A 15910-nucleotide genomic window follows, 5' to 3' on the forward strand; every position below is an offset into this window, starting at 1 on the left:
TGGGAGAGACTTTGGCAAGCTGATGGCTCAGGGTGAGCCACTTCCCCAGGAGGGAGGAGAGGCCCACTGCAGTGGTTCCGCAGCACCCCTGGGGGGCCCTGGCTCCCTGACTCAGTGGCAACCTCTCGGGGCAAGTCAGACGGCCCACAGCAAGAGCCCACTGCCAGGACTCTGGCTTCCCCCTCTCACACCCCACCACAGAGCCCACGAGAAAGCTCTTGGCTCTGCCCTTTGGGGACAGGCTGACTCGGCTCCTGCAGGCTGGTCCAAAGACCAAAGACATTTCACCCAGTCCCAACTGAAGCCAGGGGTGGGAGGAGGGGAAAGAGTTCACCTCCCTTCACTCTACAGAAAGGAAAAGGAGTTGGCCTTGGCTTACAGAGACCCACACTCCCACCGGATACAGACAGTCCCAAATGCTATGCCTCCCCCTCAACACACACACACACACACACACACACACACACACACACACACACACACACACCTCAGCCAACCCTCTCCACCCTCAACCCAACAATCCAACATTGGAAAGTCCTCTGACTTTCACAATGGAAGCATTTCTACCATGAGGGGGTAATCATTTGCTAAATCATGCAAGAACCTTTGCCTTCATTACCAAGGTCAGGATAGGAACTGCCCAGTCCTGTCTTATGTAAAACATACAGGGAAAAAAATCTAAATTCTATGTCTCAACTTTTCCCCCCACGCATTGGCCCCCAATGGGGGCAGTTCCGTGACTCCTTCAGGGCAAACTCAAGCCCTTCTGTCACATACTCCCATAGCATCCTGTCCTCCTTTGAAGCAAGCTGGGTTTTTGTAATTGTCACTTTCTTGTTATTTACAGTTATCAGTGTAAAATTTGCCTCCCCTAACAGACTATAAGGTTCACGCTATAGCCCTCATCTGCCCTCTAAAAGCACTTACTGCCTGCCTGAAATACATTCCAACTTATTCTTGGGTTCTCTGGGCAACAAGGATGTCCCCCTCTTTTTTTTTTTTGTCAAACTAAGAACCTGCCTTGGTTACAGAAGCTTTCTTTCATGAAGCTGCAAATTGTCTACCCCTCCTATACTGAGTCCTACTGGTCTTAAGTTTTCTTCAACAGTTATGATCCCTCTTCCTACACGAACCATATCTAATACTTCCTAAAAAGGTGACTATTACATCCAGGGTTCCGCTACAGGGAACAGGGGGAGGTGGAAATCAAACAGGTGACTAACCAATACCTCCCTTTCCTTCCAGGATTAGAGAACGTCACGGCTCAAAGACATTAGGGATCTCAGCTTACAGATGAGGAAACTGATGCCTAGGAAGGTTCACATGGATTGAGCCAGCATGGTGAGCATTTGTGGCACATGTGGTCCTGCACTGTGGCAGATATAAATGTGAATAGGAAACAGATCCAGTTCTGTTTATCCAAAGATCTGACAACAGCTAGGGCCATATTTTCCCAAGGTTACAAGGCTTAGACAGGAATTCCCTAGAGGTCCAGTGGTTAGGACTCTGCCCTTCACTGCTGAGGGTACGGTGCCAAAAAAAAAAAAAAAGATCACAGGTTACAAGGCTTAGGGTCACCTAGATAGGTCCTCTATCCACTACAGGGTGCTTGTCTCGAGAAAGAGAGAGAGAAAGAGAAAGAAAGAGAGGGAGGGAAGAAGGGAAAAGATTAAAAAAATGATATAACCTACTTACCTCTCCTAAAGTAATGCTCGTTCTTCCAGGGAGAGCTGATTTTCTCTGGCAGACAGTATCAGAGTCTGGAAAACAGGCTTCCGAACCTCTTCTGTTGTATCCTTTTGCAAGTGTGGGGGAAGTACCCAAGATCTTCCCATTTGAAACCCCAGGTAGGGAGAAAAACAAAATGTCATCGCTTGTACTCCCATCAGAGGAAGATGGGAGTCAAAGACTCAAGAAGTTCAGACACAGGACTTCCCTAGTGGAGCAGTGATTAAGAATCCGCCTGCCAATGCAGGGGACACGGTTCGAGCCCTGGTCCAGGAAGATCCCACATGCCGTGGAGCAGCTAAGCCCGTGCACCACAACTACCGAGCCTGCGCTCTAGAGCCTGCGAGCCACAACTACTGAGCCCACGTGCCACATCTACTGAAGCCCGAGCACCTAGAGCCCGTGCTCCGTAACAAGGGAAGCCACTGCAATGAGAAGCCTGCACACTGCAATGAGAGTAGCCCCCACTCGCCACAACTAGAGAAAGCCCGTGCACAGCGACAAAGACCCAACGCAGCCCAAAAAAATAAATAAAAGAAGTTCAGACACAAAGACCACTGAGATGGCGAGGGCTGGTGTCAAGGCTGCCTAGAGCAAGTTGGAGAATGAGACTAATAATTAAACCAGCAGACCCTGGTAGTATATACTTTTGTACAATCATGTGACTCCGAGGCAACCATGATGTTAGACACCAGGCAACTTAGAAAGAGAAGTCTGCTTTGCCTCTTTCACAAAAGAACCAACAGGCTAGAGATGGGTGGATTGAAAAGAGTACATACTCTGAATTAACCATTCACCTTGCACCTCCTTAGTCAAGGTTCTGAACTGAGTTTTCTCTCCAAGCATCTGATGCAGGTAGGCAGGTAGCAGATGTTTTTAAAAATACTTTACTTGAATGCATAAAAAGCTAAGGACCATTCAGGGAAAATCTGCCTTCATTCCAATGATCTTAACTAGGCTGAAAAGGCTGCTGTTCATAAAAGCAGCAAAGCCCAAAACTTGGATGAAGCTATTAACAACAGCTAAGCCATGGGACCTCCCTGGCGGTCCAGTGGTTAAGACTCCCTGCTTCCACTGCAGGGATCACTGGTTCGATCCCTGGTCAGGGAACGTTCCTCGCGGCCAAAAAATAAAAAAATAAAAACTAAGCCCCATATAGCACTTCCTAAGTGCCAGGTAATGTTCTATGTACTTGACATATAATAATCCTCACAAGAACCCAATGAGGTAGGTAAGAGGCACATACACACACACATCTGTAAACCTCCAGGTGTATCATCCATGCCCACACTTTATCTGCTCTTAAAAACTTCTGGATTTACATCTCAGGTATAAACCATTCTGTTCCTCCAACATGGACAATACAATATGGTGTTTAATAATTCCTCAAGAGTCAGAAAGTACTAGGTTCAAGTCCCCACTCTTATCGCTTAAAATAACCAGTTTCTAGGGCTGTGAGAATGAAATGGAATCTTGTATGAAAAGCATTTCACTAGGAAGGATGTAATTTCCATGGGGGCAGATTTAGCCCCCTGCTGTGTCTCCAGGATCTGGAATAGGACCTGGCACAAATGTTATAACTCTTCTTTCTGTCCTCTGCACGGGGAAGTGGTAGAAGGTAACACCCAGAATCCCTCCCACTGTTTCTTGCCTGTAAGTGCAGGCCCCTTTTTGCCTCCTCCGGGGCTGCAGACGGCGCACCGACCGGTCCAACGTAGATCAACGAAACTATCCTTCCCAAAACGTCTTTCATCCCCGCTCTCAGCTCACCCCAGCCCTCAGGGCCAGTCCTCAAGCGGCTTCTTGCCTTCCGACAGGCAGCCTCCCACCACCAGGAGTCCTCCAGCCCGGATTCTAACACAGGTGTGTGGAGATGGGTGCGCAACCCATGACTCCCCCGCCCCTCAGCCCGGCACACGAAGGTGCTGGGGGCCGTAAAGGAGAGGTCCACAGGTAGACCCTTCTCTTGCCACGTGGCTTCCGCAGGTGGAAGCCCAGCCCGCGCTGCAGCCCCTCCTGGGCAGAGTCAGGACAGAAATGCAAGCTCCCTCCGGGATGTGGGGACTGGAGGTATATGTGGCAGGCGGACTCCTCCCAAGACCCCTTACCTGGTCCCGGGAGGAACGCACTGAGACAACTGCTACCAGATGCACCCCGCGTTGGCAGCTTGGCCAGGGTGCACTTCTGGCTTCAGCCCGGGAACCGCCCCTCACCCCGCCCCCACACCTCTCCTTCTGTACCAATCACAGGCCGGGTGGCCCCCGCCAGCCACGTGGGCGAGTTTTCACCATTCCCTGGGTCTTCACCAGCCTGCCACAGCCTCCAGCCGCTCCAGCAGCCCGCCTGCGCAGTGGGAGGGCACATTGGCGCGCTTGCGCACTTTGGGAAAAGAGGAGCTGGACCCCGCCCCGTCCTGCTGCTTTGCTCCTCCGCTGTGCGTACAGGGGACGTCGGGGGCGGTGCCGCAGGAGTTGCCCCTGGTAACGGGGGAGGCAGGAGGAGGAGGAGGAGGAGGAGGAGGGACTCGGCGGGAGGATGGTGAGTGTGGGGCCTGGGTCCCTCCGGAGCTGGTCGGTCACCTGCCTCCCTTCCCCAGGCCCAAGGCAGGGCACTGCGCTTAAAGACAGGAGGGAATGGATTGACGCTCAGCCTGCTGTCTGGGTCCTGGATTGGTTTCGGGGGGCGGCGGAGAGCCCCGAGTGTGGGCCCTGGAGGGAGATCTGGGCCTGGGGAGGAAGGCGGGGCTTGCAACCGGTCCGAAACTAGGGGAAGGGGCTGGAAGGGGCTGTGGAAGGGTGCGTGGTTGTCCCGGTACGGAGCCAGGGCTCCATCATTACTCTGGGGATGAGATGAGGGCGGATCCGAGGAGCTACGGAGAGCAGCCTCTGCACGCAGGCTTAGATCTTCCCGGGGAATCGGCCTCCCCGTGCCGCAGTAAAGTGGGGTTCGCCAGTGCCCGGCCAGAAGCGGGGAGAGGGCCAGCGCTACTGTCTTTGAGGTCGCGCCGGCGCTACCAGGGGAGATGGTAGCCTAGCTCTCCTCTTCCTCGCGATGTGCGGGCCTCTGGGGGGAAGGGTGCAAATCCCAGGACACAAAGAGGTGCCGCTTGGAAAGGATGCCTAGTGGATTTTACGCCGTCTTGGTGTCTGCGTGGCGGGCGCGCTTCTGCAGTCCCGAGTTATTTATTTGCTGACGGTTCTGCAAGGTCTGGTTGTTGGTGATGACCAGTTTCCCGTTCAATACTTAATCCATGTCGGTGGAGGCAGATTTGCTGCCCGGTCCTTAGTATTTCCTTCGGACCTGTTGCAACCTTCCTTGGCATCTGACCACACCAGAACCAAAGACCTTAATGTCAGTTTGGAGCAGATTAAAACTGGAGGGTGGCCATTCACTTGGGGCAAGCCTTTTCTCTGTCGAACCAGATTAAATCTTTCCCAAATTGTAAATTATGATACGTGACATATTTGATTCTTGACACTCTGTTCCTTGTTGATTTCTCTGCAGTTAGTTGGAGGGTGTTAAAATGGAATTGAGTGGTTTTAGAACTAGTCAAAGAAAAAATTGATTTTGGAGCGTTTAGAGCAGGTTGGTTGGCTTACCAGCTGCAAAGAGCTAACACTCAAGCTTATAGTTAGTTCCCTGCCCCAACTCCAGACCCTTTTTGACTTTTAGAAATGTTGAACCACTTCTGTTGACTTATGAAGTAAGAAAAAGCTAGATGTTCACGAGGAAAAAATACATGTACATTTGGTTAGATAATCCAATGAGTAAATTTTGATAGGAAAAAATTTTTGCAATTGATTTAACATTGTCAGATCGCTAAAGAAGTAGAATTATTTGATCTGAAGTTGCCAATCATATTTCAACACTTGCTACATTGCAGTTTTGTTAACCTTAGGCTAAACAGATCTTTACATGTTTGCTTTTTATTAATCGTTTATACTTGAGCTGTCCATTTAAAGGCTAACTTTTTCTCAACAAATGAGTACAAACCTAAATATTTACACAGAAAATAACTAGAATTGAAATGAAAAAGGCATGCTAAACCAAGAGAGAAAGAGATTGCATCATAAATGAGAAACAGTTGGCTAACTTTTCCCAGTTTGTTTATCAATGCAGTGGACTGTGTAATTTTTATGATTGTTTAATTTATAATTACAAGTCAAAATAAATTAACCACTGTCCTGTTTCCAGGTGCAGATTGACACTGTATACAACAAACTGACAGTGTATACAACACTGTTGTATACGACTGTTGTATTCAGTGATCAAGAGAGATTTTCTTTTTTATTTTTTTCCTACCATGAACAATAAGAAATTAGGACAAATTATTCAGGATTCTTTATCTGATTTCCAAAATGCATTTTTTTTTTCCATCTCCAAAAGTGTGAGCTATTCTTAGAACTGTAAGTGGAACATGGAATTTCAACGGTCAGTGGTGTGATTAAGTGTGTCACATCTGGTATCCCATGAGCCCCCGTGGTAACTGTGCTAGTAAAGAGTGAGTCCCAGGTTTATTTATTTTTTTAGTCCTTTAGCTATGACTAATACATATTTATTCTTTTTTTAATTTGGAAAACTGCAACAAAAACCCATTATTGGTTTCTCTGAACCCCTAGAGGTTCAGTTGTCTTACCCCTGCCTTAGGATACCAAGTCCTTGGTGAAATACTAAGATGACAGTAATTTTTGTGCATAACTAATCACTGTTATTTAATAGATGAGTCCTCCATTTAGGAATTATTTATGGAGTAATTTCTGTATATATGAACGTAGTGGTAGTTATCTAGCATGTTTAACATTTGAAGATTGTTCCCAAGACTATGTTTTCCAGTCAAAAATTGTCAGTGAAAAATATAAACACAACTACTGTTTTGAGTGCCCCCTATGTGCATGCTTTACACACATCATCTCACTTAATCTTCATAGCATTTTTCTTGAGAGATAAATACTGTTCCCATTTTCTAGATGGAACTGTGCCGGAGGTTACACATAGGGAAGTTGAATAAAAGTCTATGAAACTCTAAAGCCCATAATGTTCTTTTCATTAGGACTCTGATGAAGTGTGAACCCACTCTTCCTGAGGAGGTGCCCGTATTTTGTTCCTCAGGAAACATTGTATCTATTTAGTAGAGATATAAGGAGAAAGAAGACAAAATTTGGGTGAGGTTCTCCCTATCAAAGCTATACGAGGGGCTTCCCTGGTGGCACAGTGGTTGAGAGTCCGCCTGCCGATGCAAGGGACACGGGTTCGTGCCCCGGTCTGGGAAGATCCCATATGCCACGGAGCAGCTGGGCCCGTGAGCCATGGCCGCTGAGCCTGCACGTCCGGAGCCTGTGCTCCGCAACGGGAGAGGCCACAACAGTGAGAGGCCCGCGCACCACAAAAAAAAAAAAAAAGCTATACGAATATGCAGGTAAAAAAAAAAAGAAGAAGAAAGATTTAACCTGAAATACTGTATTTTTCTCCTGCTGATGCCAAGGAGAGACAACTCAAGTTTTCTAAATCATAAGAAAAACCAAGCTATAAATATGATATTCTGAGCCAGAGATAAAAAAGCAGTTTTTAGCACCCCCTCCTCAGGTCATATGACCAGGATTTAAATCAATCAGCCGCCACTCGTTTTTAAATCACATGACCCAACTTTAAATCAATCAGCTGCTTCCCTGTACCTCACGTGACTTGGCTTTGAATAGTAAGAAATGCAGAGGTATAAAAATGATGTTCTGAACAATAAATGGAAAAACAACATCTTAGAAAGTTTTTTTCTTTTCGAATGGACCATTCATTGCATACAGAATAAAGGAGTCTCTTGTGGATTTCTTGAACTGTAAACATACACACACACACACACACACACACACACACACACACACAGCTATATGAATTCCTGGAAATTAATAACATCTCACTGGGCAGCACCAGTTTTTTTTGGTGAGGTAAAAGTAAATTGAAGTCACTTCCATTTAAGCTAGGTATGGGAGTGCATGTACCTGACAGCTGGTTTACTAATTTTAATACTTAATTTTTTTTTTTTTTTTTTTTTGCGGTACGCGGGCCTCTCACTGTTGTGGCCTCTCCCGTTGCGGAGCACAGGCTCCGGACGCGCAGGCTCAGCGGCCATGGCTCACGGGCCCAGCCGCTCCGCGGCATGTGGGATCTTCCCAGACCGGGGCACGAACCCGTGTCCCCTGCATCGGCAGGCGGACGCTCAACCACTGCGCCACCAGGGAAGCCCTTTAAAACTTAAATTTTAGCTGCTCCTCCCAGTCACATATATTTTCCATATACCAACATATTCCTCTCTCCCTCTCCAACACCCTAGTTTCTTTGAATGACCTAGTTTGTATCATTTTAGGTCAGTGCACCATGCCTCTGCTGGTAGTTGAGTTTAAGCTGATTTTGAGGCAGATAAAATGTCCATAGTCAACAGCCTGTCTAGTCATGATTTGCCTATAGAAAAGTTTGTTTAAATGTTTTGTGGCTGAGTCAGACCACTTCTGTCCACCAGGGTGCAGATAACTTGTGTGCATGCATGCTGATAACGCACGATGCACAATTCACTAAAGTTCTTGTTTCTTAAATTGCCTCTATTTAATGTCATAGGAGTACACATCCTACATAGAGGTCATGTCTGTTTTGCTCACCATTGTACTTGGAGCATATTATGGGTGTTTAATATAAATGAATGAATGAATGGATGTTTTGACCAAAAATACACTAAAAATTCATTTCCTTGTATTTATACTGCAAAAACTCAGCCCCATAATAAAATTAACTTCTAATGGCTGTCTCCCTTCGTTTGACATTAACTATAGACATATATGGATAGAAGCATAGAGTAGACTTATTCTGCTCTTTTGTCCAGCCTGTTAAATCAGCTTACTTTGTACCTTTCAGGCAGAACCCTGATATCTATAAATATCCTCTTCCCTATTTAGCAAAGGCTAATAATCCTGTGATCCCCTCTCCTCAGGAGTTGGGTTAATATGACGCTGTACTGTATTTGCATTTGTCTTGCCTAGACCATGCTTGAGATGCCATTTGTTATTTCTCTGGAAGAAAATATTAGCTGAACTTCCCATTTCTCTGTAATTTCCTTTAAAGGTGCAACATGTGAAGTTATTGTTTCCTGATGAGGAAAATTGCTCATTGGAAATGTAGAAGTATTATTTTTTTATACTATTGGGTTTATAAAGTTTAGTTGTAGTTAGAATGTTTTCTTTCTCATCTGTGTTTTGCTTTTCTCCTTTTAAGACAAATAGAAATTACGTTTTTTAAATCATTCAATTTCAAATATAATGAGTGTGTAAAAGCTCTCAGCCTGCAGAAAGCAGTATTTGTATATACTGATTTTTTTTGAAAGAGACACATGAGGAAAAACCTAAAACATTTATTTTGAAATAAATGAAAATATTTTATAGAAAACAGATTCTTTCACAATGTCTACACTAGTAAATGATGCATGAGAAGAACTTTCTTTACCTGTACCATTGTTTAATGTACAAATGTGATAAATTCCAGTTGTTTTAGAATTTTATTGGAAAGGATAATGAGGACATCTAATCAGGAACCCAGGAGGAGTAGTACAATGTGTTTTGCCTGTTCTTAGCCTTTTTATATCACCAGTCCCCTAAGGAGCTCAGAATTCTAATTTTAACTGTTCTGAAAGGTGGTATTACAAATGAGTGATTGCAATGTAGCTAATAGAAGCCAGGGAGATTGCTCATAAACAGAGTTTTTAAAAGGAATGGTGTCAAATAATTCAAGGCTGGAGAAGTTAAAAAACAAAAGAAAAAATATGCCATAAAAAAAAAGACTTGCTTAATCTTTTTTTGTTTGTTTGTTTCAAATCTATTCATTCTCTCTTCTCCAAATCTTTTGGAATAGAATTTGTCTGTCTTAAACTAAACGTTACATTTTATTGCTGACAGAAATTGAGGCATAGAGAGGTTAAAGTGGTCAGTGTGAATACAGTACTAAGAGGGGTAAACAAAGGGCCTCTGAAGCAGAAGGGAATTCTTATAATTATGTATATTTACATATCATTGTCTCAACTCTTGAAAATTATTTCACAGAATTATCATTTGATCTTAGTGAACGGACTGGTTTGAGTTATTTCCTGGTGCGATGTGGATAAAAAACATAACCATTTTATATAATTTTAAGACTCAGTTTGAAGGAATTTCCACTTGGGCTAGGAGATTAGATCATATGCCCTTTAAACTCTGGGATTCTTTGATTCTTGATGTAACCATGCCTCATTGGAAAATGATTGTCAGCCGCAAGACAGAACAAATAACTATCTTGTAAGATTTTTCTTATGTTCTTAGCTAAAAAGCAGCATGGCTTATTTCCATCCATTAAAAGAATAATAACAACAAGAAACGGAAATATTAGATTACTAGTCAAAAATACCCTGGTTAAACTTTAATGTTTTTTGCTTCCAGAATGACCTTTCAATTCCCTAATTTCTCTGTTGTATTAGATTCTTCATCTGAAAAACATAGATAATCTATACCGTGCAGCTATACTGTAAGGGTCATGTGAAAGTTAGAAGACGATAGAGTATTTTGAATGATGGAGTCTTAAACAAGAACTAAAATAAAGTCTTAAAAAGAGAGCCCAAGTACAATTTTCTACAACCTTTTGAATAGTACCTTAGTACCTTAAAATCTTACATTAACTCGAGTGGGTAATTCTGTTTATTTCAACAGCTATCATATAGTGTCTAATAAGCGCCAGGCATTGTGGGAGATGGAAGCTATCTATAGTCCTTACACACAAGAAACTTCACTCTAGTATAAAGGAGAAAAATACAAAAATCAGTTCCCTACAGTCAGATATGATGGGTGCTCTGGTAGGGTGCTCTGGTATATATATATATAAAGGGCTTCAGGAATGGGAGTTGGTTAGTAGTACATACTTCCAGGAGATTTGGGGTGACTGCTAAGCTGGATTAATAGAAGGAGCAGGAATAAGCCAGGCTATTTATTAAGTTGCTGAATTTACTAAAGTATTTCTGCCAAAACGTATAAGCAAATGGAATAAATGACATTAAAGTGGAAAATAGTACTATAAGCTCTCCACAACCAAGAACTTTTTTCAAGGAGGAGAAGGCATTCTGATACCCAGTAATATCAAAGTCAGTGCCTCCAAAGTAATCTCTGTTCTTCATGGTTGTTCAAGGGCTTACTCTCAATTTTGCGCAAATTGAAAAGTGCACCAGACCAGGAGGTGAGAATCCTTCTCCTGGGCTTGGATAATGCTGGTAAGACCACTCTTCTGAAGCAGCTGGCATCTGAAGACATCAGCCACATCACACCTACACAGGTGAGCACTGCCTTGCCCCCGATGCTTGTGTGACACATGGAAGATGGTAATAGCAATATGAAAGACAAAATGGGAGAGTTTTGTCCATTTGTAAGTTTTGTTACTGAGAAAAGTGTATACAATTTTAAAATAATCTCAGATTTCAAAATATATCAAGAGATTCCATTTATGTGAGATACTTAGGGTTGTCAAATTCATAGAGACAGGAGGGAGAACCGTGGTTGCCCAGGGGCTGGATGGACGGCGGTGATGGTTGCACAAGAGCGAATGTACGTAATGCCACTGAGATGCACACTTAAAAATGGTTAAAAAGGTAAATTTTATGTTACGTATATTTTACAATAGTTTTTAAAAAGAAATAATATAAATTTATATGTCTATACATAGCAACATACAATCACTTCCCTCTGATCAAGTAATTCCTTTTTAGAAATAGCTTTATCTTCTCTGATTTTGAAATTAATACATGTAGAAAAATACAGAGAGAGCATAAAGGAAAAAAAAACAGTACTGTGAGAAAAACCACTTTTAGTGTGTATTTTTCAGACTTAATAAATACAAATATATGTCTTTTTTTTTTTTTTTTTTTTTTGGCCACACCATGTGGCTTGCAGGATCTTAGTTCCCTGACCAGGGATTGAACTGGGGCCATAGCAGTGAAAGTCCAGAATCCTAACCACTAGGCCACCAGGGGACTCCCTCAACTTTTTAGATTTTTTTGGGTGGGGCTGACGGGGGTTGGGGGCCCTCGCCACACGGCATGTATGCGGGATCTCAGTTCCCCAGCCAGGGATGGAACCTGTGCCCCCTGCAGTGGAAGCGTGGAGTCCTAACCACTGGACTGCCAGGGAAGTCCCTCAATTTTTTAAATAAAAAAACAATTACCTGTATTTTTTTTTTTTTTTTTTTTTTTTTTCTGTACGCGGGTCTGTCACTGTTGTGGCCTCTCCCGTTGCGGAGCACAGGCTCCGGACGCGCAGGCTCAGCGGCCATGGCTCACAGGCCCAGCTGCTCCGCGGCATGTGGGATCTTCCCCAACTCGGGCACGAACCCATGTCCCCTGCATCGGCAAGCGGACTCTCAACCACTGCGCCACCAGGGAAGCCTAATTATCTGTACCTGTATTTTTATTTATTTTTTTTAAAAATTTATTTATTTTTGGCTGCGTTGGGTCTTTGTTGCTGCGCGCAGGCTTTCTCTAGTTGCAGCGAGCAGGGGCTACTCTTCGTTGAGGTGCACAGGCTTCTCATTGCCGTGGCTTCTCTTGTTGTGGAGCATGGGCTCTAGGCGCGTAGGCTTCAGTAGTTGTGGCACACAGGTTCAGTAGTTGTGGCACACAGGTTCAGTAGTTGTGGCTTGTGGACTCTAGAGCGCAGGCTCAGTAGTTGTGGCGCACAGGCTTAGTTGCTCCGCGGCATGTGGGATCTTCCTGGACCAGGGCTTCAACCCATGTCCCCTGCATTGGCAGGCGGATTCTCAACCACTGCACCACCAGGGAAGCCCTACCTGTATTTTTAAATCCAGCCTCATCAACCCTCCTCTTTCGTAGGGCTAAGCAAGCAAAGCACAAGGACGGTGGTGCTCCCAGCATGGATGTTGGAGACAAGTCCTGCCTGGAAGAACTCTAGTGGGTTTCTTTAGGCCTCCTTCCCTGCAGGAAATCCTGAGAGAGCTTGACCTTTGGCCAGGCCTTTGGGTTTCCTAACTAGGGGCAGCCCTGTTGGTCTTACTTTTTAAGTGTTCGAGCATTAGCGGTTTTAGCAAAACCAGAGTTATTTACCATTTTCTGTCACTGTCCTGTGATAAGAACTTGGTGTCAGTTTGAATGGCTGTGCTGGTGTGTGTACTTCACGGCCAGCGAGTCTTACTGATTCGCAGCTCTTTGCAGAAAAGTCATTTCAACTGCGACCAAATGAGCAATTTTACAGCTTCTGAACAAATTTAACGTATGGCCTGAGGAGGAACAAATTACAGTAGTCTAGCCTAGAAGGGCTGAAAACACATATTAGTGTGTCAGGATTTCTGCCAGAAAAAGAAGGGCTAGGGGTTTTTTTTTGTATTAGTGAGAGGCTGTCTCTCTCAAGAGCACCACTAAAATGAGGACGTCCACACTGTGAGCAGGGAAATGAAATCCTAGTTATGGACCCAAAGCTCCAATTCTAACTTTCAGGCTCTGTTTGTTATGTTGTAGGTGACTCTGTTATTATGTCAAGTTTTCGTATTTAGTCTTTAAAAACACACTTTTATTGTGTTTTTGTTTTATATTAGAAAAAGTGATAGATGCTCATTGTAGTAAACTTAGAACGTATAAATAGGTAAAATTGAGAAACTAGAAATCACCTATAATGCCCAGTCAGACATAACCACTGTTAACATTTGAGAATGTATCCTTTCAAGTTTTTTTCTTTGCCCATATATGGTGGGTATATTTAAAATAGAAAGTAAAAATGACTCATACAGAGTATACTGTTTTGTATCATCTTTTCCACTTAATAACGTATCTTGAACATATTTCTACGTTGTTCTCTATGTAAATACTTATACAGTACACATCTCTAAATGTTTGCACCCATTCATTATTATTTCCTTGGAATAATTTCTTAGTAGATTTGTTGGGTCTGGTGACTTACAGACTTTTAAGGCAGCTGACACATATGGCCAAATTCTCGGATTTACACTTATTTATTCCCTCATCCTAGAAAGGATTTGTTGTTGCTGGGTCTGACATTTACTACCGTAGTTAAGTGTAGAATTTTTAAACGCATAAAAGGGGTTTTGTGAATGAGTCAGAATGAAGTGCGCTTTTACAGTAAGCTTAAGCCACTTCCCTTAGGAGTTCTAAAACTTCTAATTTATTCAGTCATTGGCATTTTAGAGGAGCAGTAGTAAGCATCATCCCCTGTTGTCCTCTAGTGACTGTCCTCAGTGGAAATTGGGTGGCAGTGTTCCCGTACCGTTGCCCTGTGCCTTCTCCTTCTGTGTGAGGCAGTAGTGCTGGGGAGCTGCCAGAAGCAGCAAATGTTCATGGAGGCATCCCCAGACCCACTTAACTCCAGCGATTCTGGATGAAATGTCACTTCTGTGGGAGCAGGCTGTTGATGGGATTTTTCAAATCCTGATTTCATTATGTCACTCTTGCAAGAAGATTCTTTTTTAAATCTTGCTCACAAAATGCCTTCTCTTCGAACCCCAAAGGTCTTGTTAATTTGTTTCTCTGCACATGACCCCCAGCTCACCCTTCTTCCTGCCGCTGATGGGCTTTACCGTCCCCGAAGTTCCACCTTGAGTCACTGTCCTGAAAATGAATACTTTCTTTTCAAGTTCATCAGAGATACCTATTAAAGAACAGTTTCAAATGCCCACTTGTTTGTTTTCATCACCACCTGTATGAGGGGTGCTACTCCAGTTTCAAACCAGCCTCCCCCTTCGTGTCCTGAGTTCAGGTCCTTCCTTTTCTTGATCAATGCATATGAGGCAATTTCTTTCATTCTGAGCTGCTCTTAAAGAATCCAGTCTTCCAGATTGTAGCTCTTGCCTCTTTTTTTTTTTTGGCTGCATTGGGTCTTCGTTGCTGCACGAGGGCCTTCTCTAGTTGCGGCGAGCGGGGCCTACTCTTTGTTGTGGTGCGCGGGCTTCTCATTGCAGTGGCTTCTTTTGTTGCGGAGCACAGGCTCAAGGCACGTGGGCTTCAGTAGTTGTGACTCTGGGCTCTAGAGCACAGGCTCAGTAGTTGTGGCGAATGGGCTTAGTTGCTCTGCGGCATGTGGGATCTTCCCGGACCAGGGCTCGGACCCGTGTCCCCTGCATTGTCAGGCGGATTCTTAACCACTGCGCCACCAGGGAAGCCCCTTGTCTCTTTTTAAACTTAACATTTGTTCTGTTGTGTTGAGTCTGCAGATTCAGCTTTGTTTTTTTGTTAGTTACATGTAATGTCCTGTTAAATTTCACCATGCTGAGGACTCATGGGGTGGGTGGGGGTCTGTGTTGATTACCAGAGCTGTTCTCATACCAAGTCATCCTCAGCAGTTCCATGTATGTGTGCACTCAGCATGACATCATCAACACTGACCCCAACCTGAGTGACAGAAGCACGTGTAAATACATTTTTGTTCCCTATCAAACTGTTTTCAGTATCATCTGTGTCACATCTGGCAGAGTACCTCAGAATTAATAAATAACATAGCTGGTAAATGTAACTTTGTCAGAAATTGATCTCAAAGCCTAGTAAAACTTGATATTTTTTGTTTCAGGGTTTTAACATCAAAAGTGTACAATCACAAGGTTTTAAACTGAATGTATGGGACATTGGTGGACAGAGGAAAATCAGACCATACTGGAGGAATTATTTTGAAAACACTGATGTTCTCGTAAGTACTCCTTCTGATGCATCAATTCATAATCTCTTCTCCCCTGTCTTACTAACATTTACACTATAATTGTCTTTCTTGTCAATAATTCCATTGCCGTAACATTGCTCTCCATCACTATGAATTTAGAGCCAGCAGACAGATTGTGGAGCTTTGTGTAATTCATATAAGATGTTTTTCTGTTGCTCAGTAGCAATGTTGTACCCACACCCACCTTGGCAAATAAAGTATTTATTAATTACCGTAGTGATTTGAACAGCAGAAGAGAAGTCAGGAGATTGTGCCATTGACTCCATCAACCCCAGGAAATCAACGAATCAGGTATATCCCGAAGAGAGCAACCAAGATAGTGAAGGTCCTGGAAACCATGATGTATGAGGAATGGTTGAAAGACCTGACGATGTCCTTCCTGAAAGAGAAAATGCTTGGAACTGTCTCTAGTTGCTTCAGGACCTATCTTAAGTCTGAGAGATTGGCTTCAT

General features: G+C 43.8%; 1 protein-coding gene across 1 annotated transcript in view; it reads left to right on the forward strand.

Moving 5' to 3' along the window:
- The first annotated feature begins 4155 nt into the window (after window positions 1–4155).
- Window positions 4156–15910, forward strand: part of ARL3 (ADP ribosylation factor like GTPase 3) — a 32821-nt gene continuing 21066 nt past the window's right edge. Inside the window, exons 1-3 of the mRNA XM_065894266.1 lie at window positions 4156–4266; window positions 10918–11061; window positions 15312–15428. Of these exons, the coding sequence (XP_065750338.1) occupies window positions 4264–4266; window positions 10918–11061; window positions 15312–15428 (264 nt within the window). The 5' untranslated portion in view covers window positions 4156–4263. The remainder of the gene's footprint in view (window positions 4267–10917; window positions 11062–15311; window positions 15429–15910) is intronic.

The sequence above is a fragment of the Phocoena phocoena genome, chromosome 16 (assembly GCF_963924675.1).
Source record: "Phocoena phocoena chromosome 16, mPhoPho1.1, whole genome shotgun sequence".
In the NCBI taxonomy this organism is placed as follows: domain Eukaryota; kingdom Metazoa; phylum Chordata; class Mammalia; order Artiodactyla; family Phocoenidae; genus Phocoena; species Phocoena phocoena.